This window comes from Hyperolius riggenbachi, chromosome 10 (assembly GCF_040937935.1).
Source record: "Hyperolius riggenbachi isolate aHypRig1 chromosome 10, aHypRig1.pri, whole genome shotgun sequence".
Lineage (NCBI taxonomy): Eukaryota > Metazoa > Chordata > Amphibia > Anura > Hyperoliidae > Hyperolius > Hyperolius riggenbachi.
This window is the reverse complement of record NC_090655.1, coordinates 286,912,136-286,937,347: the sequence shown is the minus strand read 5'-3', so window position 1 is coordinate 286,937,347 and position 25,212 is coordinate 286,912,136. Positions and strand designations below refer to the sequence as shown.

The 25,212-nt window shown below is 49.8% G+C and overlaps 1 protein-coding gene across 1 annotated transcript in view; it reads left to right on the top strand.

The window, feature by feature from the left end:
• Positions 1 to 25,212, top strand: part of LOC137535557 (zinc finger protein 585A-like) — a 166,912-nt gene that overhangs the window by 60,581 nt on the left and 81,119 nt on the right. Inside the window, exon 3 of the mRNA XM_068257388.1 lies at positions 23,455 to 24,483. Coding sequence (XP_068113489.1) covers positions 23,455 to 24,483 — 1,029 coding nt within the window. The remainder of the gene's footprint in view (positions 1 to 23,454; positions 24,484 to 25,212) is intronic.

The following is a 25,212-nucleotide window of genomic DNA, read 5'->3' as shown; positions in this document are numbered from 1 at the left end:
AGACCAGGCCTGATGACCACACATACTGCAGGGTAATGTATGATGCTGCAGGAGACCAGGCCTGATGACCACACATACTGCAGAGTAGTGTATGACGCTGCAGGAGACCAGGCCTGATGACCACACATACTGCAGGGTAATGTATGATGCTGCAGGAGACCAGGCCTGATGACCACACATACTGCAGGGTAGTGTATGACGCTGCAGGAGACCAGGCCTGATGACCACACATACTGCAGGGTAGTGTATGATGTTGCAGAAGACCAGGCCTGATGACTGTACGATGCTGCAGGAGGCCAGGCCTGATGTCCACACATACTGCAGGGTAGTGTATGATATTGCAGGAGACCAGGCCTAATGACCACACATTCTGCAGGGTAATGTGCGATGCTGCAGGAGACCAGGCCTGATGACCACACATACTGCAGGGTAATGTATGACACTGCAGGAGACCAGGCCTGATGACCACACATACTGCAAGGTAATGTATGACACTGCAGGAGACCAGGCCTGATGACCACACATACTGCAGGGTTATGTATCACGCTGCAGGAGACCAGGCCTGATGACCACACATACTGCAGGGTTATGTATGACGCTGCAGGAGACCAGGCCTAATGACCACACACACTGCAGGCTACTGTGGGATGCTGCAGGGCGTACGAGAGGAATCGGCACAGGAGACTTGGGCGCAGGATACTGCCAGTATATGGCTGATCCTGCTGCTGCACAAGTTCCCGGCCATGTTAAATACTATTATCCTTCCAGGCCACCATGGATGGTGGGGAATGAAATAATTCGGCTTCCAGCAATTGCTGGAAGCCGAATTATTGTGTTGTAAAAGTAACTTCAGCTCTGTCTTCTGATGGCGCCGACGTTACTCCCTGTGCGCTGCTATAGCTGTAATTCCTATTACGGCCTATGGTGGCGCCAGCTGCTCCCAAGTCTCCTGCGCTGGATTCACTGTGTTCGGCTGCAAGAAACCTGGCCTGATGGCCACACCTACTGCAGGGTAATGTAAGACACTGCAGGAGACCAGGCCTGATGACCACACATACTGCAGGGTAATGTATGATGCTACGGGAGACCAGGCCTGATGACCACACATACTGCAGGGTAATGTATGATGCTGCAGGAGACCAGGCCTGATGACCACACATACTGCAGGGTAATGTATGACGCTGCAAGAGACCAGGCCTGATGACCACACATACTGCAGGGTAATGTATGACGCTGCAGGAGACCAGGCCTGATGACCACACATACTGCAGGGTAATGTATGATGCTGCAGGAGACCAGGCCTGATGACCACACATACTGCAGGGTAATGTATGACGCTGCAGGAGACTAGGCCTGATGACCACACATACTGCAGGGTCATGTATGACACTGCAGGAGACCAGGCCTGATGACCACACATACTGCAGGGTAACGTATGACGCTGCAGGAGACTAGGCCTGATGACCACACATACTGCAGGGTAATGTGTGATGCTGCAGGAGACCAGGCCTCTTGACCACACATACTGCAGGAGACCAAGTCTGATGACCACACATTCTGCAGGGTAATGTATGATGCTGCAGGAGACCAGGCCTGATGACCACATATACTGCAGGAGACCAGGCCTGATGACCACACATACTGCAGGGTAATGTATGATGCTGCAGGAGACCAGGCCTGATGACCACACATACTGCAGGGTAATATATGATGCTGCAGGAGATCAGGCCTGATGGCCGCACGTACTGCTGGGTAATGTATGACGCTGCAGGAGACCAGGCCTGATGACCACACATACTGCAGGGTAATGTATGACGCTGCAGGAGACCAGACCTGATGACCACCCATACTGCAGGGTAATGTATGATGCTGCAGAAGACCAGGCCTGATGACCACACATACTGCAGGGTAATGTGGGATGCTGCAGGGGGCCAGGCCTGATGACCACACATACTGCAGGAGACCAGGCCTGATGACCACACATGCTGCAGGGTAATGTATGACGCTGCCGGAGACCAGACCTGATGACCACACATACTGCAGGAGACCAGGCCTGATGACCACACATACTGCAGGGTAATGTATGATGCTGCAGGAGACCAGTTCTGATGACCACACATACTGCAGGGTAATGTATGATGCTGCAGGAGACCAGGCCTGATGACCACACATACTGCAGGGTAATGTATGACGCTGCAAGAGACCAGGCCTGATGACCACACATACTGCAGGGTAATGTATGACGCTGCAGGAGACCAGGCCTGATGACCACACATACTGCAGGGTAATGTATGATGCTGCAGGAGACCAGGCCTGATGACCACACATACTGCAGGGTAATGTATGACGCTGCAGGAGACTAGGCCTGATGACCACACATACTGCAGGGTCATGTATGACACTGCAGGAGACCAGGCCTGATGACCACACATACTGCAGGGTAACGTATGACGCTGCAGGAGACTAGGCCTGATGACCACACATACTGCAGGGTAATGTGTGATGCTGCAGGAGACCAGGCCTCTTGACCACACATACTGCAGGAGACCAAGTCTGATGACCACACATTCTGCAAGGTAATGTATGATGCTGCAGGAGACCAGGCCTGATGACCACATATACTGCAGGAGACCAGGCCTGATGACCACACATACTGCAGGGTAATGTATGATGCTGCAGGAGACCAGGCCTGATGACCACACATACTGCAGGGTAATGTATGACGCTGCAGGAGACTAGGCCTGATGACCACACATACTGCAGGGTCATGTATGACACTGCAGGAGACCAGGCCTGATGACCACACATACTGCAGGGTAACGTATGACGCTGCAGGAGACTAGGCCTGATGACCACACATACTGCAGGGTAATGTGTGATGCTGCAGGAGACCAGGCCTCTTGACCACACATACTGCAGGAGACCAAGTCTGATGACCACACATTCTGCAGGGTAATGTATGATGCTGCAGGAGACCAGGCCTGATGACCACATATACTGCAGGAGACCAGGCCTGATGACCACACATACTGCAGGGTAATGTATGATGCTGCAGGAGACCAGGCCTGATGACCACACATACTGCAGGGTAATATATGATGCTGCAGGAGATCAGGCCTGATGGCCGCACGTACTGCTGGGTAATGTATGACGCTGCAGGAGACCAGGCCTGATGACCACACATACTGCAGGGTAATGTATGACGCTGCAGGAGACCAGACCTGATGACCACCCATACTGCAGGGTAATGTATGATGCTGCAGAAGACCAGGCCTGATGACCACACATACTGCAGGGTAATGTGGGATGCTGCAGGGGGCCAGGCCTGATGACCACACATACTGCAGGAGACCAGGCCTGATGACCACACATGCTGCAGGGTAATGTATGACGCTGCCGGAGACCAGACCTGATGACCACACATACTGCAGGAGACCAGGCCTGATGACCACACATACTGCAGGGTAATGTATGATGCTGCAGGAGACCAGTTCTGATGACCACACATACTGCAGGGTAATGTATGATGCTGCAGGAGACCAGGCCTGATGACCACACATACTGCAGGGTAATGTATGACGCTGCAAGAGACCAGGCCTGATGACCACACATACTGCAGGGTAATGTATGACGCTGCAGGAGACCAGGCCTGATGACCACACATACTGCAGGGTAATGTATGATGCTGCAGGAGACCAGGCCTGATGACCACACATACTGCAGGGTAATGTATGACGCTGCAGGAGACTAGGCCTGATGACCACACATACTGCAGGGTCATGTATGACACTGCATGAGACCAGGCCTGATGACCACACATACTGCAGGGTAACGTATGACGCTGCAGGAGACTAGGCCTGATGACCACACATACTGCAGGGTAATGTGTGATGCTGCAGGAGACCAGGCCTCTTGACCACACATACTGCAGGAGACCAAGTCTGATGACCACACATTCTGCAGGGTAATGTATGATGCTGCAGGAGACCAGGCCTGATGACCACATATACTGCAGGAGACCAGGCCTGATGACCACACATACTGCAGGGTAATGTATGATGCTGCAGGAGACCAGGCCTGATGACCACACATACTGCAGGGTAATGTATGACGCTGCAGGAGACTAGGCCTGATGACCACACATACTGCAGGGTCATGTATGACACTGCAGGAGACCAGGCCTGATGACCACACATACTGCAGGGTAACGTATGACGCTGCAGGAGACTAGGCCTGATGACCACACATACTGCAGGGTAATGTGTGATGCTGCAGGAGACCAGGCCTCTTGACCACACATACTGCAGGAGACCAAGTCTGATGACCACACATTCTGCAGGGTAATGTATGATGCTGCAGGAGACCAGGCCTGATGACCACATATACTGCAGGAGACCAGGCCTGATGACCACACATACTGCAGGGTAATGTATGATGCTGCAGGAGACCAGGCCTGATGACCACACATACTGCAGGGTAATATATGATGCTGCAGGAGATCAGGCCTGATGGCCGCACATACTGCTGGGTAATGTATGACGCTGCAGGAGACCAGGCCTGATGACCACACATACTGCAGGGTAATGTATGACGCTGCAGGAGACCAGACCTGATGACCACCCATACTGCAGGGTAATGTATGATGCTGCAGAAGACCAGGCCTGATGACCACACATACTGCAGGGTAATGTGGGATGCTGCAGGGGGCCTGGCCTGATGACCACACATACTGCAGGAGACCAGGCCTGATGACCACACATGCTGCAGGGTAATGTATGACGCTGCCGGAGACCAGACCTGATGACCACACATACTGCAGGAGACCAGGCCTGATGACCACACATACTGCAGGGTAATGTATGATGCTGCAGGAGACCAGTTCTGATGACCACACATACTGCAGGGTAATGTATGATGCTGCAGGAGACCAGTTCTGATGACCACACATACTGCAGGGTCATGTATGACACTGCAGGAGACCAGGCCTGATGACCACACATACTGCAGGGTAACGTATGACGCTGCAGGAGACTAGGCCTGATGACCACACATACTGCAGGGTAATGTATGATGCTGCAGGAGACCAGGCCTCTTGACCACACATACTGCAGGAGACCAAGTCTGATGACCACACATTCTGCAGGGTAATGTATGATGCTGCAGGAGACCAGACCTGATGACCACACATACTGCAGGAGACCAGGCCTGATGACCACACATACTGCAGGGTAATGTATGATGCTGCAGGAGACCAGTTCTGATGACCACACATACTGCAGGGTAGTGTATGATGCTGCAGGAGACCAGGCCTGATGACCACACATACTGCAGGGTAATGTATGATGCTGCAGGAGACCAGGCCTGATGACCACACATACTGCAGGAGACCAAGTCTGATGACCACACATTCTGCAGGGTAATGTATGATGCTGCAGGAGACCAGGCCTGATGACCACACATACTGCAGGGTAATGTATGACGCTGCAGGAGACCAGACCTGATGACCACCCATACTGCAGGGTAATGTATGATGCTGCAGAAGACCAGGCCTGATGACCACACATACTGCAGGGTAATGTGGGATGCTGCAGTGGACCAGGCCTGATGACCACACATACTGCAGGGTAAAATATGACGCTGCAGGAGACGAAGCCTGATGACCACACATACTGCAGGAGACCAGGCCTGATGGCCACACATACTGCAGGAGACCAGGCCTGATGACCACATACTGCAGGAGACCAGGCCTGATGACCACACAAACTGCAGGGTAACCAATGATGCTGCAGGAGACCAGGCCTGATGACCACACATTCTGCAGGGTAATGTATGATGCTGCAGGAGACCAGGCCTGATGACCACACATACTGCAGGAGACCAGGCCTGATGACCACACATACTGCAGGAGACTAGGCCTGATGACCACACATACTTTTACATGCTGGCAAACTCTGGATGCTTCTGAATGTGTTTCTGATTTTCTGAGCTGATCTTCACCAGCCTGCAGTCCAGTTTGGGTACAAGTAGATGCTGTAACACCTGACTGGCTGTATATCTGCTGAGCATTGTGTATAAGGGCGGGGTGCAAGGTTTGCTCCCAATCACAGATCACAGCAAGGTTTTGTAATATTGAAAGACATGGTGGTTGGAGGTGGCAATTAAGTTCCATGTAAATGCGCTATCTTGAGCCTGTTTATTGCAGGTACATAGGACGGATATTGAACAGTGCTGCATTTACTAAACCCACCACTACATTTGAACTGTCTTATTATGATTTAGTATTTATATAGCGCCAACGTCTTCGGCAGCACTGTACAGAGTATATTGTCTTGTCCCTCAGAGGTGCTCACTATCTAATCCCTACCAGAGACATATGTCTGTAGTCTATGTATGTATCATAGTCTAGGGGCAATTTAGGGGGGAGACAGGTAACTTGTTGTTTTTGGCATGTGGTAGGAAACCGGAGTGCATAGAGGAAACCCACACAGACATGGGGAACACTTACAAACTCCATGCAGATATTGTCTTGGCTGGGATTGGGGACCCAGTGATGCAAGGCGAGACAGCTAACCACTACGCCACCATGCTGCCTTATATATCGGTACTGCTGAAAACCCACAGCATGGCCACTAAATTGGATGTTTTGATTAATGTGCAGGTTTAGCGCTGCTGTCTTCTTCTAAGTAACTGTAATGCTGCCACTCCCCACCCACAAAGGAGAAATCATTTATGAACATTCCTCACAGGTTCCATTTAAATATTTTTATAAATGAGTTTTCCTGTAATACTGGGGCTCCATCTGCTACCTACACTGGGGGGAGGGGGGACTACACAACCGGAGGGGGACACTTTGATTGCTCCACCTCTAGTGCTGGGTAACCTTTTCCCGGCCCTTACACAGCTGACTGGGGAGGTGAGGAGGATTCTGGGAGATCATGTGACATTATTGTTGGTCTTCCTATACAGAGTTTTCCTCCAGTGAAGTCTGGTGATCATGTGACCATCACTGTGCCCCCACCTCACTCTGGGAGACACAATAAGGAGAAGATTCTGGAAGTCACCAGGAAGATGATGGAGCTGCTGATAGGAGAGGTGAGCGGTGCTGGGAATTATGGGATATTATGCAGTAACAGCAAGGGGTGTGTCTGGGTGGTGACTGTATCATTGTATGTGTCAGGTTCCTGAAAGGTGTCAGGATTTCGCTGTCTGTTCCTCCATGGAGGGGTGCCAGCATATAGGACACAAGGACCTCTACAAGGACACCATGATGGAGAATATGCCTCCCTTCACATCAACCGGTAAGAGGAGACTTTCATGTTTTGTAAAGAAGAGTGCAGACCCTTCCCCCTCCCCCACTCACAAATATCATCTAATAAACACATAGAGACAATGTATTCAGTCAGTGTGTGTGTGTTTCATACAGATGTATCCAGCAACAGAAACCCACCAGAGAGATGTACAGGTCCTCTTTATTCCCAGGATTGTCCTCAGGAAGATCCCACCATCCCCCGGCATTATCAGGTAGGTGGGACTGAGGGTCACCAGAGACTCCAAACCATGACACATTCTTTTCTCGTGAGTATGCTGTTATCTGTGTTTTACATTTTACATTATCTCTCACTTTGTGCACTTAGGATGGAGAACTTATACAAGGAAATGATGTGGTGAAAGAGGAAGAAGAAGAGACGTATGTGAGGAGTGATCAGCAGTCTATGGAGGAGGGTGACATGATGAGGACAAGTAAAGAGGAAGAAGAAGAGACGTATGTGAGGAGTGATCAGCAGTCTATGGAGGAGGGTGACATGATGAGGACAAGTAAAGAGGAAGAAGAGGAGACGTATGTGAGGAGTGATCAGCAGTCTGTGGAGGAGGGTGAAATGATGAGGACAAGTAAAGAGGAAGAAGAGGAGACGTATGTGAGGAGTGATCAGCAGTCTATGGGGGAGGGTGACCTGATGAGGATATGTAAAGAGGAAGAAGAAGAGACGTATGTGAGGAGTGATCAGCAGTCTATGGAGGAGGGTGACCTGATGAGGATATGTAAAGAGGAAGAAGAAGAGACGTATGTGAGGAGTGATCAGCAGTCTATGGAGGAGGGTGACATGATGAGGACAAGTAAAGAGGAAGAAGAGACGTATGTGAGGAGTGATCAGCAGTCTGTGAAGGAGGGTGACATGAGGAGGACAAGTAAAGAGGAAGAAGAAGAGACGTATGTGAGGAGTGATCAGCAGTCTATGGAGGAGGGTGACATGATGAGGACAAGTAAAGAGGAAGAAGAAGAGACGTATGTGAGGAGTGATCAGCAGTGTATGGAGGAGGGTGACATGATGAGGACAAGTAAAGAGGAAGAAGAAGAGACGTATGTGAGGAGTGATCAGCAGTCTATGGAGGAGGGTGACATGATGAGGACACGTAAAGAGGAAGAAGAAGAGACGTATGTGAGGAGTGATCAGCAGTGTATGGAGGAGGGTGACATGATGAGGACAAGTAAAGAGGAAGAAGAAGAGACGTATGTGAGGAGTGATCAGCAGTCTATGGAGGAGGGTGACATGATGAGGACACGTAAAGAGGAAGAAGAAGAGACGTATGTGAGGAGTGATCAGCAGTGTATGGAGGAGGGTGACATGATGAGGACAAGTAAAGAGGAAGAAGAAGAGACGTATGTGAGGAGTGATCAGCAGTCTATGGAGGAGGGTGACATGATGAGGACACGTAAAGAGGAAGAAGAAGAGACGTATGTGAGGAGTGATCAGCAGTCTATGGAGGAGGGTGACATGATGAGGACAAGTAAAGAGGAAGAAGAAGAGACGTATGTGAGGAGTGATCGGCAGTGTATGGAGGAGGGGGACATGATGAGGACAAGTAAAGAGGAAGAAGAAGAGACGTATGTGAGGAGTGATCAGCAGTCTATGGAGGAGGGTGACATGATGAGGACAAGTAAAGAGGAAGAAGAAGAGACGTATGTGAGGAGTGATCAGCAGTCTATGGAGGAGGGTGACATGATGAGGACATGTAAAGAGGAAGAAGAAGAGACGTATGTGAGGAGTGATCAGCAGTCTGTGGAGAAGGGTGACATGATGAGGACAAATAAAGAGGAAGAAGAAGAGACGTATGTGAGGAGTGATTGGCAGTCTATGAAGGAGGGTGACATGATGAGGACAAGTAAAGAGGAAGAAGAGACATATGTGAGGAGTGATCAGCAGTCTATGGAGAAGGGTGACATGATGAGGACAAGTAAAGAGGAGGACAGTGTTACAGAGGGCAGAACAGGTGAGTAATCAGCAGTGTATATAGAATAAATGTGTATCTGTATTGCTGTTATGTCACTGCTCACAGACTGGCCATATTAGGGGTTATGCTATGTGCTCATGTTAGATTTTGCCATCTATAACTACCATACATGACCGTGTTGGGTGACCGCTTACTAACAATAGCAGTACAGACACCCTGGGGAAGGGAAAGGTCTCTATAATCTCTCACACTGGGCTGCCCTCCTTTCCTCCGACACTTTAGCAGGGGCCGCTTGCTGGTGTCAGCAGCACTGATTACCTAATAGTGTTACATTTCTGATAATTTAGTTCCCTGCTGCTAATGCTTCCTATGCCGATCCGTAAGTTTAAAAATCCATATTAAGACATTTTTTATCAGCAGCTCGTCTTACGATTCCTAAGTGTATTTTGGAAAACTACCAAGATCCCATCTATTGCGGATTGGCATAGAGAGATGCAATATATTGAACACATGGAGCAATTGGTTCAAGAAACACACAATAGACAATTATCACATGCTAACTCATGGTTAATGTGGCATATATATCTGGAATCAGAGGAGGGCAAAGAAATGTTAAGGTCTTAACCACTTCGCATCCAGACCTTGTTTTCCCCTTATTGACCAGAGCAGTTTTGACACTTTAGCTGTGTCCCTTTTTAATCAGCCATAACTTTATCCTTAGTCATGACACCTAAATGATCTAGGCATCGTTTTTTTCAGGACAAACTAGACTTTCATTGGCGGGTATTTTATCCCTAGACCAAAAAAGTTTTCTATGCATTTTAATGGGAAAAAGAGGGGGAAAATTAAAAAAAAATGCATTTTTTCTCAGTTTTTATTAATTCCAGTTTAAAAATAAAAAGTACCACAGGAGATAAAAACATGTCACCAGTATTATGTCCCCCAGTATAGATAGCAAAATGTGTCCCAAGTATCAGACCCCCCCCCCCCTTATAGCCAGATGTGTCCCCAATATTAGTCACCCCCAGTATAGACCGATGTGTCCTCTGTGTTTGGCACCTCCCAGCATAGCTAGAGAGATGTATCCCCAAGATTGCTGCCCCTCATGTGTCCATATGTATCCCCAGGAATAGTGGTCCCCCATTATAGCCAAATGCGACATCAGGATTAGCGGGTGCACCCTGGATTAGGGCCCCCCACCATTATAGCCAGATCTGCCCCCAGTATAAAATTATACACATAAAATAAAATTGTACCCCCTCTTATTTTATTGTCCCCCCCCCAGCTGCACATTTTACCCCCCACCCCCCACCAGGGGTCCACGCACCCCCATAGGAGCCAGCCAGATGCCCCACCCAGGCAGCCCCCTCGGTGGCCAGATCTGTAAAAAAAAAAGGATTAGAAAGCAGCCTGACTCACCTTATCTCGTTCCAGCGATCAGCCTGCAGCCCAAGCCTCCGATCGCCGCTCTGCACGCAGCCCTGTGATGCCGGTTACCGGGTCCCGTCTTGATGACGTCATCAAGCCGGGACTCGGCTATTCAGCATCACAGGGCTGCGTGCAGAGCGGAGATCGGAGGCTCGGGCTGCAGGCTGGTCGCTGGAACAGGAAAAGGTGAGTCAGGCTGCTTTCTAATCCTTTTTTTTTTAGCAGATCCGACCACGGAGGGGGAGAGATGAATGATCACTCTGTTTGCTACAGCGGTGATCGTTCATCCGCGGGGGGGTCACTAATTGGCTACAAGGGAACATTTTCCCTTTCACCAATTAGTATTGCAGCTGTTAGTGCCAGGAGGTGCGCTCTGAAGCGCACCTGTTCCTGCACAACAGGGCTGCAAGCAGATCAGTATATCTACGTCGCTGTGGCTTGGAGAGAGCCACAGCTGACGTAGATATACTGTAGCAAAGGACAAAGTGGTTAAAGGAGAAAAGGAGTTCTGGGGAAGTGGGGGAATGCGTTGCCCAGATTTGGATGAACTCCAACTACCTTAAATTTTGGATGATAAATGAGCTCATCAGCTGGTAGGGAGACCTGTTCGTAAATACTGACTGCTGCAGATAGTCTACTCAGTTATTATAATACCTAATAAATGTTCGCCTGTGACCCACCGAAGGGGAACACCGGGGGAAGGGGAGGGGGGCGAGGTTGGGATGGGGGGGTTAAAATATTGGAATTTAGAAAAAGTATAATATGCAGTTGTTCTTGATTAATAGCACTTTGCCCTTTTTTTTTACTTTTGCACTTATGATGTGATTATAATTTTCAGAATGTGTATCTGTATACTTGTGATATATTTCACTTTGCACAAAATAGCCCTTTGTACTTGTATATCTATGCAACACTTCTTATTCCAATAAAAACTTTTTGAATTAAAAAAAAAAAAAAAAGATAATTTAGTTCCAGCTCTGATGCCCTTATGTCGTTGTTCAGCCACCTTATGCTGGATACACACGTTGAGATTTCCCGTTCGATTCGCGGGATCGAACGGATCGATTCTATGGGGAATTGCCTGCGTCTCAGCTCTTCCTGTGTCGGACACAGCTGAGGCGCACAGCCTTACACCCAGAGGCGGAGTATGGTGACATCATCTGTAGGTGAGTATGCAGCGCTGGGTTTACACACCCACAGGTATGGCTATAAAGCAATGCAGCCTCGGAAGAAGCGGCCACCAGTGTGAAATGGCTGACAGGCTTGCTTTAGTGCCCTGCACCCACTGCCTGACTCCTCCCATCACCTCAGTATGTCAGGCTTGCTTTACTACCCTGCACCCACTGCCTGACTCCTCCCATCACCTCAGTATGTCAGGCTTGCTTTGCTACCCTGCATCCACTGCCTGACTCCTCCCATCATCTCGGTATGTCAGGCTTGCTTTGCTACCCTGCATCCACTGCCTGACTCCTCCCATCACCTCAGTATGTCAGGCTTGCTTTGCTACCCTGCATCCACTGCCTGACTCCTCTCATCACCTCAGTATGTCAGGCTTGCTTTGCTACCCTGCATCCACTGCCTGACTCCTCCCATCATCTCGGTATGTCAGGCTTGCTTTACTACCCTGCACCCACTGCCTGACTCCTCCCATTACCTCGGTATGTCAGGCTTGCTTTGCTACCCTGCTCCCACTGCCTGACTCCTCCTATCACCTCAGTATGTCAGGCTTGCTTTACTTCCCTGCACCCACTGCCTGACTCCTCCCATCACCTCAGTATGTCAGGCTTGCTTTAGTACCCTGCACCCACTTCCTGACTCCTCCCATCACCTCAGTATATCAGGCTTGCTTTACTACCCTGCACCCACTGCCCGACTCCTCCCATCACCTCAGTATGTCAGGCTTGCTTTACTACCCTGCACCCATTGCCAGACTCCTCCCATCATCTCAGTATGTCAGGCTTGCTTTACTACCCTACATCCACTGCCTGACTCCTCCCATCACCTCAATATGTCAGGCTTGCTTTACTACCCTGCCCCCACTGCCTGACTCCTCCCATCACCTCGGTATGTCAGGCTTGCTTTACTACACTGCACCCACTGCCTGACTCCTCCCATCACCTCAGAATGTCAGGCTTGCTTTACTACCCTGCGCCCACTGCCTGACTCCTCCCATCACCTCAGTATGTCAGGCTTGCTTTACTACCCTGCCCCCACTGCCTGACTCCTCCCATCACCTCGGTATGTCAGGCTTGCTTTACTACACTGCACCCACTGCCTGACTCCTCCCATCACCTCGGTATGTCAGGCTTGCTTTACTACACTGCACCCACTGCCTGACTCCTCCCATCACCTCGGTATGTCAGGCTTGCTTTAGTACCCTGCACCCACTGCCTGACTCCTCCCATCACCTCAGTATGTCAGGCTTGCTTTACTACACTGCCCCCACTGCCTGACTCCTCCCATCACCTCACTATGTCAGGCTTGCTTTACTACCCTGCACCCACTGCCTGACTCCTCCCATCACCTCAGTATGTCAGGCTTGCTTTACTACACTGCACCCACTGCCTGACTCATCCCATCACCTCGGTATGTCAGGCTTGCTTTACTACCCTGCACCCACTGCCTGACTCCTCCCATCACCTCGGTATGTCTGGCTTGCTTTACTTCACTGCACCCACTGCCTGACTCATCCCATCACCTCGGTATGTCAGGCTTGCTTTACTACCCTGCCCCCACTGCCTAACTCCTCCCATCACCTCGGTATGTCAGGCTTGCTTTACTACCCTTCCCCCACTGCCTGACTCCTCCCATCACCTCGGTATGTCAGGCTTGCTTTACTACCCTGCACCCACTGCCTGACTCCTCCCATCACCTCAGTATGTCAGGCTTGCTTTACTACCCGGCACCCACTGCCTGACTCCTCCCATCACCGCAGTATGTCAGGCTTGCTTTGCTACCCTGCATCCACTGCCTGACTCCTCCCATCACCTCGGTATGTCAGGCTTGCTTTACTACCCTGCACCCACTGCCTGACTCCTCCCATCACCTCGGTATGTCAGGCTTGCTTTAGTACCCTGCACCCACTTCCTGACTCCTCCCATCACCTCAGTATATCAGGCTTGCTTTACTACCCTGCACCCACTGCCCGACTCCTCCCATCACCTCAGTATGTCAGGCTTGCTTTACTACCCTGCACTCATTGCCAGACTCCTCCCATCATCTCAGTATGTCAGGCTTGCTTTACTACCCTACATCCACTGCCTGACTCCTCCCATCACCTCAATATGTCAGGCTTGCTTTACTACCCTGCACCCTCTGCCTGACTCCTCCCATCACCTCGGTATGTCAGGCTTGCTTTACTACCCTGCACCCTCTGCCTGACTCCTCCCATCACCTCAGTATGTCAGGCTTGCTATACTACCCTGCCCCCACTGCCTGACTCCTCCCATCACCTCAGAATGTCAGGCTTGCTTTACTACCCTGCCCCCACTGCCTGACTCCTCCCATCACCTCAGTATGTCAGGCTTGCTTTACTACACTGCACCCACTGCCTGACTCCTCCCATCACCTCAGTATGTCAGGCTTGCTTTACTACCCTGCACCCACTGCCTGACTTCTCCCATCACCTCAGTATGTCAGGCTTGCTTTACTACCCTGCACCCACTGCCTGACTCCTCCCATCACCTCAGTATGTCAGGCTTGCTTTACTAACCTGCACCCACTGCCTGACTCCTACCATCACCTCGGTATGTCAGGCTTGCTTTACTACCCTGCGCCCACTGCCTGACTCCTCCCATCACTCCAGTATGTCATGCTTGCTTTACTACCCTGCATCCACTGCCTGACTCCTCCCATCACCTCAGTATGTCAGGATTGCTTTATTGCCCTGCACCCACTCCCTGACTCTTCCCATCACCTCAGTATGTCAGGCTTGCTTTACTACCCTGCACCCGGTGCCTGACTCCTCCCATCACCTCAGTATGTCAGGCTTGCTTTACTACCCTGCACCCACTGCCTGACTCCTATCATCACCTCAGTATGTCAGGCTTGCATTAGTGCCCTGCACCCACTGCCAGACTCCTCCCATCACCTCAGTATGTCAGGCTTGCTTTAGTGCCCTGCACCCACTGCCTGACTCCTCCCGTCACCTCAGTATGTCAGGCTTGCTTTAGTGCCCTGCACCCACTGCCTGACTCCTCCCATCACCTCAGTATGTCAGGCTTGCTTTAGTGCCCTGCACCCACTGCCAGACTCCTCCCATCACCTCAGTATGTCAGGCTTGCTTCAGTGCCCTGCACCCACTACCTGACTCCTCCCATCACCTAGGTATGGCAGGCTTTCTTTACTACCCTGCACCCACTGCCTGACTCCTCCCATCACCTCAGTATGTCAGGCTTGCTTTAGTGCCCTGCACCCATTTCCTGACTCCTCCCATCACCTCAGTCTGTCAGGCTTGGTTTAGTGCCCTGCACCCACTGCCTGACTCCTCCCATCACCTCAGTATGTCAGGCTTGCTTTAGTACCCTGCACCCACTGCCTGACTCCTCCCATCACCTCAGTATGTCAGGCTTGCTTTAGTACCCTGCACCCACTGCCTGACTCCTCCCATCACCTCAGTATGTCAGGCTTGCTTTAGTGCCCTGCATCCATTGCCTGACTCCTCCCATTACCTCAGTATGTCAGGCTTGCTTTACTACCCTGCACCCACTGCCAGACTCCTCCCATCACCTTAGTATGTCAGGCTTGCTTTAGAGCCCTGCCCCCACTGCCTGACTCCTCCCATCACCTCGGTATGTCAGGCTTGCTTTACTGCCCGCCCACTGCCTGACTGCTCCCATCACCTCGGTATGTCAGGCTTGCTTAACTACACTGCCCCCACTGCCTGGTTCCTCCCATCACCTCAGTATGTCAGGCTTGCTTTACTACCCTGCACCCACTGCCTGACTCCTCCCATCACCTCAGTATGTCAGGCTTGCTTTACTAACCTGCACCCACTGCCTGACTCCTCCCATCACCTCGGTATGTCAGGCTTGCTTTACTACCCTGCGCCCACTGCCTGACTCCTCCCATCACTCCAGTATGTCATGCTTGCTTTACTACCCTGCATCCACTGCCTGACTCCTCCCATCACCTCAGTATGTCAGGATTGCTTTATTGCCCTGCACCCACTGCCTGACTCTTCCCATCACCTCAGTATGTCAGGCTTGCTTTACTACCCTGCACCCACTGCCTGACTCCTATCATTACCTCAGTATGTCAGGCTTGCTTTAGTGCCCTGCACCCACTGCCAGACTCCTCCCATCAACTCAGTATGTCAGGCTTGCTTTAGTGCCCTGCACCCACTGCCTGACTCCTCCCGTCACCTCAGTATGTCAGGCTTGCTTTAGTGCCCTGCACCCACTGCCAGACTCCTCCCATCACCTCAGTATGTCAGGCTTGCTTCAGTGCCCTGCACCCACTACCTGACTCCTCCCATCACCTAGGTATGGCAGGCTTTCTTTACTACCCTGCACCCACTGCCTGACTCCTCCCATCACCTCAGTATGTCAGGCTTGCTTTAGTGCCCTGCACCCATTTCCTGACTCCTCCCATCACCTCAGTATGTCAGGCTTGGTTTAGTGCCCTGCACCCACTGCCTGACTCCTCCCATCACCTCAGTATGTCAGGCTTGCTTTAGTACCCTGCACCCACTGCCTGACTCCTCCCATCACCTCAGTATGTCAGGCTTGCTTTAGTACCCTGCACCCACTGCCTGACTCCTCCCATCACCTCAGTATGTCAGGCTTGCTTTAGTGCCCTGCATCCATTGCCTGACTCCTCCCATTACCTCAGTATGTCAGGCTTGCTTTACTACCCTGCACCCACTGCCTGACTCCTCCCATCACCTCAGTATGCCAGGCTTGCTTTACTACCCTGCACCCACTGCCTGACTCCTCTCATCACCTCAGTATGTCAGGCTTGCTTTAGAGCCCTGCCCCCACTGCCTGACTCCTCCCATCACCTCAGTATGCCAGGCTTGCTTTAGTGCCCTGCTCCCACTGCCTGACTCCTCCCATCACCTCAGTATGTCAGGCTTGGTTTAGTGCCCTGCACTCACTGCCTGACTCCTCCCATCACCTCAGTCTAACAGGCTTGCTTTAGTGCCCTGTACCCACTGCCTGACTCCTCCTATCACCTCAGTATGTCAGGCTTGCTTTACTACCCTGCACCCACTGCCTGACTCCTCCCATCACCTCAGTATATCAGGCTTGCTTTACTGCCCAGCACCTACTGCCTGACTACTCCCATCACCTCAGTATTTCAGACTATGCTTTACTACCCTGCACCCACTGCCTGTCTCCTCCCATCACCTCAGTATGTCAGGCTTGCTTTAGTTCCCTGCACTCACTGCCTGACTCCTCCCATCACCTCAGTATGTCAGGCTTGCTTTAATGCCCTGCACCCACTGCCTGACTCCTCCCATCACCTCAGTATGACAGGCTTGCTTTAGTGCCCTGCTCCCACCTCTTGACTCCTCCCATCACCTCAGTATGTCAGGCTTGCTTTAGTGCCCTGCATCCACTGCCTGACTCCTCCCATCACCTCAGTATGTCAGGCTTGCTTTAGTGCCCTGCATCCACTGCCTGACTCCTCCCATCACCTCAGTATGACAGGCTTGCTTTAGTGCCCTGCTCCCACTGCCTTACTCCTCCTATCACCTCAGTATGTCAGGCTTGCTTTACTACCCTGCACCCACTGCCTGACTCCTCCCATCACCTCAGTATGTCAGGCTTGCTTTAGTGCCCTGCACCCACTGCCTGACTCCTCAGCGGGAGAGTCGGGGGAGAGGGGTGGTTTGGCCGGGCATCAGGGGCTGGCGATTGGCGCCCCCCACCCCGGTGCCCGGGCAAAGAGGGGAACATAAAGGTTGTTGGAATAAAAAATTCTAAGGGTTTAAATAGCACGGCACTGATTGCAATATTCACCTGTTATACTCACCAGAGATTGGAAGTATTGGAAGAGATGTAAAGAGGGGGAAAAAAAGAGGAAATGTAAAGGGTTAAATCTATGTTGATGGTTTTCACGTGGAGAAATACGCAAAAATGTGAGATAGGAAGTGCCGGGTGATTTGCAGAATAGATGTACACGAGGGGGTGAGGGGGGTAGAGGAGGGAGGGAGTCTAGTCATGACTCGGGGTGCACTTAGCTGCTCCCTCGACCTACAAACCAAAGGAAAAGAGACCCACGAGGGGGACATGGGGGGAGACGGGTGGGTGTGGGGCGCTTCATTGCCCCCTGGGGAGATTAGCATGTAAATAGTAAGTTTGCGAATACAGGGGAATAGGAGGGTAAGTAAGGGATTACAATGAGGGCAGATCACTGCCCCGAGATCAGGAGGGAGGGGTGGGAATTGCTGGTAAGTAAGATAATAAGGGTGTGAGTATAGGGGGGGGGGGATAGCAACTGAGGAAAGAAATAATTTGCCTTAAAGGCTTTGATGTGAATAAAACTGTATTATATCTGTGCCTGCTGTGTTATTGTAAGAGGAAACGCCCGGCCCATTTCCCTGGACCTGATGAAGGTAATTTAGAGGCCCAGGAAAAAGTAAAGGAGAGAATTCTAGAAAGGATTCTCTTTTTTTCTTCAAGGAGGGATAATCTGTGGGGGGAGGCAGTGGAGAGAGAGGAAAGATGGAGAGGAAGGATAGAGAGGACCAGTCCCGTGAGGGGGTGCGGAGCAGACTCCATTATCATGACTCGATCTCAACCTCCAGTGGGGCAGAAAGCCCTCAGATGGAGAGGTATAGACCCTCTGCACAGGAGAAGCATGCTCCAATATCCCAGTATAGGGGTAAGTGGCCGACATCCACTACAACATATAGGATGGGTCATTCTGCCTTTTCATGTTTCTTATTCTAATTCTTTTCTCTTATTTTATTTTTCCTGGACCGATTCTCTCATGCCCGTAAAATTAGAAAGGATAAATAGATGGCATCAAAATGTAAAGTAAGTATAGATTAGAATGTCCCAGGTTAATTTATTTTCCCTTAATGTCCCAGAAAAAGATCTACACTATTACAGTGTTTATATAGAGATAAGATCCAGATAGCATTCCTCCAGGAGACTCATTTCAGAGGGACCAGCAGCCAAAGATTACCATCAGGAAATTCCCTTCTGCCTTTTATAGCAATACCCCAGACGCAAGGAGTAGGGGGGTAGCGATAGTACTGGCCTGTAGTGTTTGGCTTGAAGAGGCGGAGGTACGTGAAAACACACAAGGAGTAGGGGGGTAGCGATAGTACTGGCCAGTAATGTTAGGCTTGAAGAGGCGGAGGTAAGTGGAGACACACAAGGAGTAGGGGGGTAGCGATAGTACTGGCCAGTAATGTTAGGCTTGAAGAGGCGGAGGTAAGTGGAGACACAAGGAGTAGGGGGGGTAGCGATAGTACTGGCTAGTAATGTTAGGCTTGGAGAGGCGGAGGTAAGTGGAGACACACAAGGAGTAGGGGGTAGTGATAGTACTGGCCAGTAATGTTAGGCTTGAAGAGGCGGAGGTAAGTGGAGACACACAAGGAGTAGGGGGGTAGCGATAGTACTGGCCAGTAATGTTAGGCTTGAAGAGGCGGAGGTAAGTGGAGACACACAAGGGGTAGGGGGGTAGTAATAGTACTGGCCAGTAATGTTAGGCTTGAAGAGGCGGAGGTAAGTAGAGACACACAAAGAGTAGGGGGGTAGTGATAGTACTGGCCAGTAATATTAGGCTTGAAGAGGCGGAGGTACGTGGAAACACACAAGGAGTAGGGGGGTAGCGATAGTACTGGCCAGTAATGTTAGGCTTGGAGAGGTGGAGGTAAGTGGAGACACACAAGGAGTAGGGGGGGTAGCGATAGTACTGGCCAGTAATGTTAGGCTTGAAGAGGCGGAGGTAAGTGGTGACACACAAGGGGTAGGGGGGTAGTGATAGTACTGGCCAGTAATGTTAGGCTTGAAGAGGCGGAGGTAAGTAGAGACACACAAGGAGTAGGGGGGTAGTGATAGTACTGGCCAGTAATGTTAGGCTTGAAGAGGCGGAGGTAAGTGGAGACGCACAAGGAGTAGGGGGGTAGTGATAGTACTGACCAGTAATGTTATACTTGAAGAGGCAGAGGTAAGTAGAGACACACAAGGAGTAGGGGGGTAGCGATAGTACTGGCCAGTAATGTTAGGCTTGAAGAGGCGGAGGTAAGTGGAGACACACAAGGAGTAGGGGGGTAGCGATAGTACTGGCCAGTAATGTTAGGCTTGGAGAGGCGGAGGTAAGTGGAGACACACAAGGAGTAGGGGGTAGCGATAGTACTGGCCAGTAATGTTAGGCTTGAAGAGGCGGAGGTAAGTAGAGACACACAAGGAGTAGGGGGTAGCGATAGTACTGGCCAGAAATGTTAGGCTTGGAGAGGCGGAGGTAAGTAGAGACACACAAGGAGTAGGGGGTAGCGATAGTACTGGCCAGTAATGTTAGGCTTGAAGAGGCGGAGGTAAGTAGAGACACACAAGGAGTAGGGGGGTAGTGATAGTACTGGCCAGTAATGTTAGGCTTGAAGAGGCGGAGGTAAGTGGAGACACACAAGGAGTAGGGGGGTAGCGATAGTACTGGCCAGTAATGTTAGGCTTGAAGAGGCGGAGGTAAGTGGAGACACACAAGGAGTAGGGGGGGTAGCGATAGTTCTGGCCAGTAATGTTAGGCTTGGAGAGGCGGAGGTAAGTGGAGACACACAAGGAGTAGAGGGGTAGCGATAGTACTGGCCAGTAATGTTAGGCTTGGAGAGGCGGAGGTAAGTGGAGACACACAAGGAGTAGGGGGTAGCGATAGTACTGGCCAGTAATGTTAGGCTTGAAGAGGCGGAGGTAAGTGGAGAAACACAAGGAGTAGGGGTGTAGCGATAGTACTGGCCAGTAATGTTAGGCTTGAAGAGGCGGAGGTAAGTGGAGACACACAAGGAGTAGGGGGGTAGCGATAGTACTGGCCAGTAATGTTAGGCTTGGAGAGGCGGAGGTAAGTGGAGACACACAAGGAGTAGGGGGGTAGTGATAGTACTGGCCAGTAATGTTAGGCTTGAAGAGGCGGAGGTAAGTGGAGAAACACAAGGAGTAGGGGGGGTAGCGATAGTACTGGCCAGTAATGTTAGGCTTGAAGAGGCGGAGGTACGTGGAGACACACAAGGAGTAGGGGGGGTAGCGATAGTACTGGCCAGTAATGTTAGGCTTGAAGAGGCGGAGGTAAGTGGAGACACACAAGGAGTAGGGGGGTAGCGATAGTACTGGCCAGTAATGTTAGGCTTGAAGAGGCGGAGGTAAGTGGAGACACGCAAGGAGTAGGGGGGGTAGCGATAGTTCTGGCCAGTAATGTTAGGCTTGAAGAGGCGGAGGTACGTGGAGACACACAAGGAGTAGGGGGGTAGTGATAGTACTGGCCAGTAATGTTAGGCTTGGAGAGGTGGAGGTAAGTGGAGACACACAAGGAGTAGGGGGGGTAGTGATAGTACTGGCCAGTAATGTTAGGCTTGAAGAGGCGGAGGTACATGGAGACACACAAGGAGTAGGGGGGTAGTGATAGTACTGGCCAGTAATGTTAGGCTTGAAGAGGCGGAGGTACGTGGAGACACACAAGGAGTAGGGGGTAGCGATAGTACTGGCCAGTAATGTTAGGCTTGAAGAGGCGGAGGTACGTGGAGACACACAAGGAAGATATTTGTTGGTAATTGGACTTATTAATTCTCGTAGGATGACGCTGGGGGTAGTCTATGCCTCTAACTCGGGTCAGGTGGGGTTTCTGCAGCAGTTTTTGAATAGGTTGGTTGACTTCTCTGAGGGATCAATAGTGATAGTGGGTGATGTAAATTTAGTATTGGATCCCTCTATGGATTCCTCTACAGGGAGATCAGCTCTCACAAAGGGAGCCATACAAAGGGTTAAACGTGCTCTCATAAAACGACAACCAATCGATATTTGGTGTATCCAACACCCCTCAATGAGAGATTATACGCTCTATTCCTCCCCTCGTAACTCCTCCTCCCGCATAGATTATTTTTTGATTTCTCATAATTTACTTTCGGAAGAAGATGAAACTAAGATAGAAGCTGCCCTGATCTCGGATCATTCATCTATCAAGTTACATATAGGACGGAAAATAATAAGGAATGGACCATGGAGTTGGAGTCTAAACCACTCACTCCTGAAAAATGAAGAGATAGCTGGGAGGATAGCAAGTGAATTGAAGGTATACTCTAAGGAGAATGATAAGGAGGATACTCCCCCTTATTGGTCTGGGAAGCTCACAAAGCGGTGATAAGAGGGACTTTGATCAGAGAAGGTAGTTGGCTGAAGAAGGAGCGAGAAAGAGAGGTAATGACCTGTGTAACAGAAATTGAGAAATTGGAGCTCTTACATAAAAATATACGGAGTAAGGAGGTGTTGGGAGAGCTTACAAGGAAAAGGGAAACACTTAATAATATCCTTTTTACAAAGGCAAAATACGCTGCCACCAGATATAAGAGGAGCTTTTATGAATTTGGGAATAAGGAAGGGGGGGGGGGGGGGGTGCTGTTGGCCAGAACCCTGAAACAGCAACAGACATCTAACTATGTTCCTTTTCTCTGCGACCCACATGGTCAGAAACATCATGGAAATAAGTCACTGACTAGGATGTTCGGTTCCTACTCTAGCAAACTATGCAAAATAGAAGATGTCCCAAGAGGTGGGGGATGGGAAGCGGGGGAGGAGGAGGGAATGGAGGAAGCCTCAGGCATGAGGAGACTTGACCCTTTAGAGGTTAGTATGGAAGTATTAATTACAGCGGAGGAATTATTTGAGGCTGTGGGGCAAATGTCAAGGAGGAAAGCTCCTGGACCCGATGGCTTCTCTTTAGACTATAATAGAAAATACAGAGATATATTAGAAACCTTTTGGTGAAGGGCATTGACTTCCTTATGTATAGAGGGTGGATTTGGGGTAAATTTGGACATGAATCGCTAGCCTCCCATATCTCAGTGATTATAAAGGAAGGGAAGGATTCTGCTTCCTGCTCAAGCTACAGACCTATTTCTCTATTAAATATAGATCTAAAGGTCTTCACAAAAATAATGGTGAATACACTGTCCCCGGTGCTGAAAGAACTAGTGCATTCTGATCAAGATCAAGCTCTACAATTTACTGCTTTCCATGTATGGCCAATGCTTTATGTGTAGGGAGGTCAAAGAGATGTAACTCTGTACTTGTATGCAAGTATAATGCAAATTGTATGCAGAAAATTTGCACGCAAAGTTATTCTCGTGTTATTTGCAGCCTGTAATGAGCACAACCTTCTGCAGTTCTCTATCAGGCTGATAACTAGCGATGGTCAGTGACATGCCCATAACTCTGAGATGGTGCAAATTATATTATAATTATATGCAGAGTTATGCAGATACTGCATCTGCCCATGCATTTCCAATCTGCATCATTTTGCACCAACTTGGAATTCTCAGCAGCTCACTGACCGCCCCTAATGATAATTGCTCCTCCCCTCAGAATTCTCTAACAGGAAGTGATGATGTTTCTCTATTTGCAGCGCGGAGTCCCGGCATCAGGAACCTCTCAGAGACTCGTCTCTCTGTATCCACAGACTGTACAACGGATGATGATGTCACTGGACAAGAGTCTCCTGCAGATATCCTGGTGACCCCAAATATTCCCCCAGACTCCCCTCACCTGTCTAACCCCGAGGAGCCTCATACCCAGCACAGCTCTCCCCCTGCTGGAGGGTCTTATTCCTGTTCCACGTGTGGGAAATATTTTGGACAGAAATCACACATTTTCACACATGAGAGATCTCACACTGGAGAAAAGCCCTATTCATGTGCTGAGTGTGGGAAATGTTTTGGACAGAAATCAAAACTTGTCAGACATGAGAGAACTCACACTGGTGAGAAGCCCTATCCATGTGCTGAGTGTGGGAAATGTTTTACGCGGAAATCATATCTTGTCATTCACGAGAAATCTCACACTGATGAGAAGCCTTTTTCATGTGCTGAGTGTGGGAAATGTTTTGGACATAAAGGAAACCTTGTCAGACATGAGAGATCTCACACTGGTGGAAAGCCATTTTCATGTGCTGAGTGTGGGAAATGTTTTGGACAGAAATCACACCTTGTCATACATGAGAGATCTCACACTGGTGAGACGCTCTATTCATGTGCTGAGTGTGGGAAATGTTTTGGACAGAAATCAGACCTTGTCAGACATGAGAGATCTCACACTGGTGTGAAGCCCTATTCATGTGCTGAGTGTGGGAAATGTTTTGGACAGAAATCAGACCTTGTTGTACATGAGAGATCTCACACTGGTGTGAAACCCTATTCATGTGCTGAGTGTGGGAAATGTTTTGGACAGAAATCAGACCTTGTGGTACATGAGAGAGCTCACACTGGTGAGAAGCCCTATTCATGTGCTGAGTGTGGGAAATGTTTTGGACAGAAAGGACACCTTGTCACACATGAGAGAACTCACACTGGTGAGAAGCCCTATTCATGTGCTGAGTGTGGGATATGTTTTGGAGAGAAAGGAAGCCTTGTCAGACATGAAAGATGTCACACTGGTGAGAAGCCCTATTCATGTGCTGAGTGTGGGAAATGTTTTGGAGAGAAAGGACACCTTGTCACACATGAGAGAACTCACACTGGTGAGAAGCCCTATTCATGTGCTGAGTGTGGGAAATGTTTTGGACAGAAAGGAAGCCTTGTCAGCCATGAGAGATGTCACACTGGTGAGAAGCCCTATTCATGTGCTGAGTGTGGGAAATGTTTTGGGCGTAAATCATATCTTGTCACACATGAGAGATCTCATACTGGTGAGAAGCCCTATTCATGTGCTGAGTGTGGGAAATGTTTTGGAAAGAAACGAAGCCTTATGAGACATGAGATGTCACACTGATGAGAAGCCCTATGTGTGTACTGAGTGTGGGAAGTGTTTTGGCCATAAATGTTCTTTTGTAATGTTTGTGGGTTTTTTTTACATGGCAGCATTTTACACTGTTTCCTGAGGACTCTCATGCTGGTCAGTGCATTAGATTGTTGCTGCTCTTTGGCTGTCTATATAAAACTCCTCCGACTCCTCCAGCAGTTGCTTGCTATTCCAGACGTTTGTAGGCGTTGGTCCCTAGCGTACGTCTGACATTTTCTAGGTTGTGGCATTGGCTGGTTGTACGCTCTGCTACCATATATTGTGCAACGACGACAGTCAGTGACAACTACTACTGCTATTACTACGGTCCCCTCTCTGCCCGTCTCCTATAATTAATATATATACAGGGCCTTCTCAAAAAATTAGCATATTGTGATAAAGTTCACTCTTTTCTGTAATGTACTGATAAACATTAGACTTTCATATATTTTAGATTCATTACACACAACTGAAGTAGTTCAAGCCTTTTATTGTTTTAATGTTGATGATTTTGGCATACAGCTCATGAAAACCCAAAATTCCTATCACAAAAAATTAGCATATCATGGAAAGGTTCTCTAAACGAGCTATTAACCTAATCATCTGAATCAACTAATTA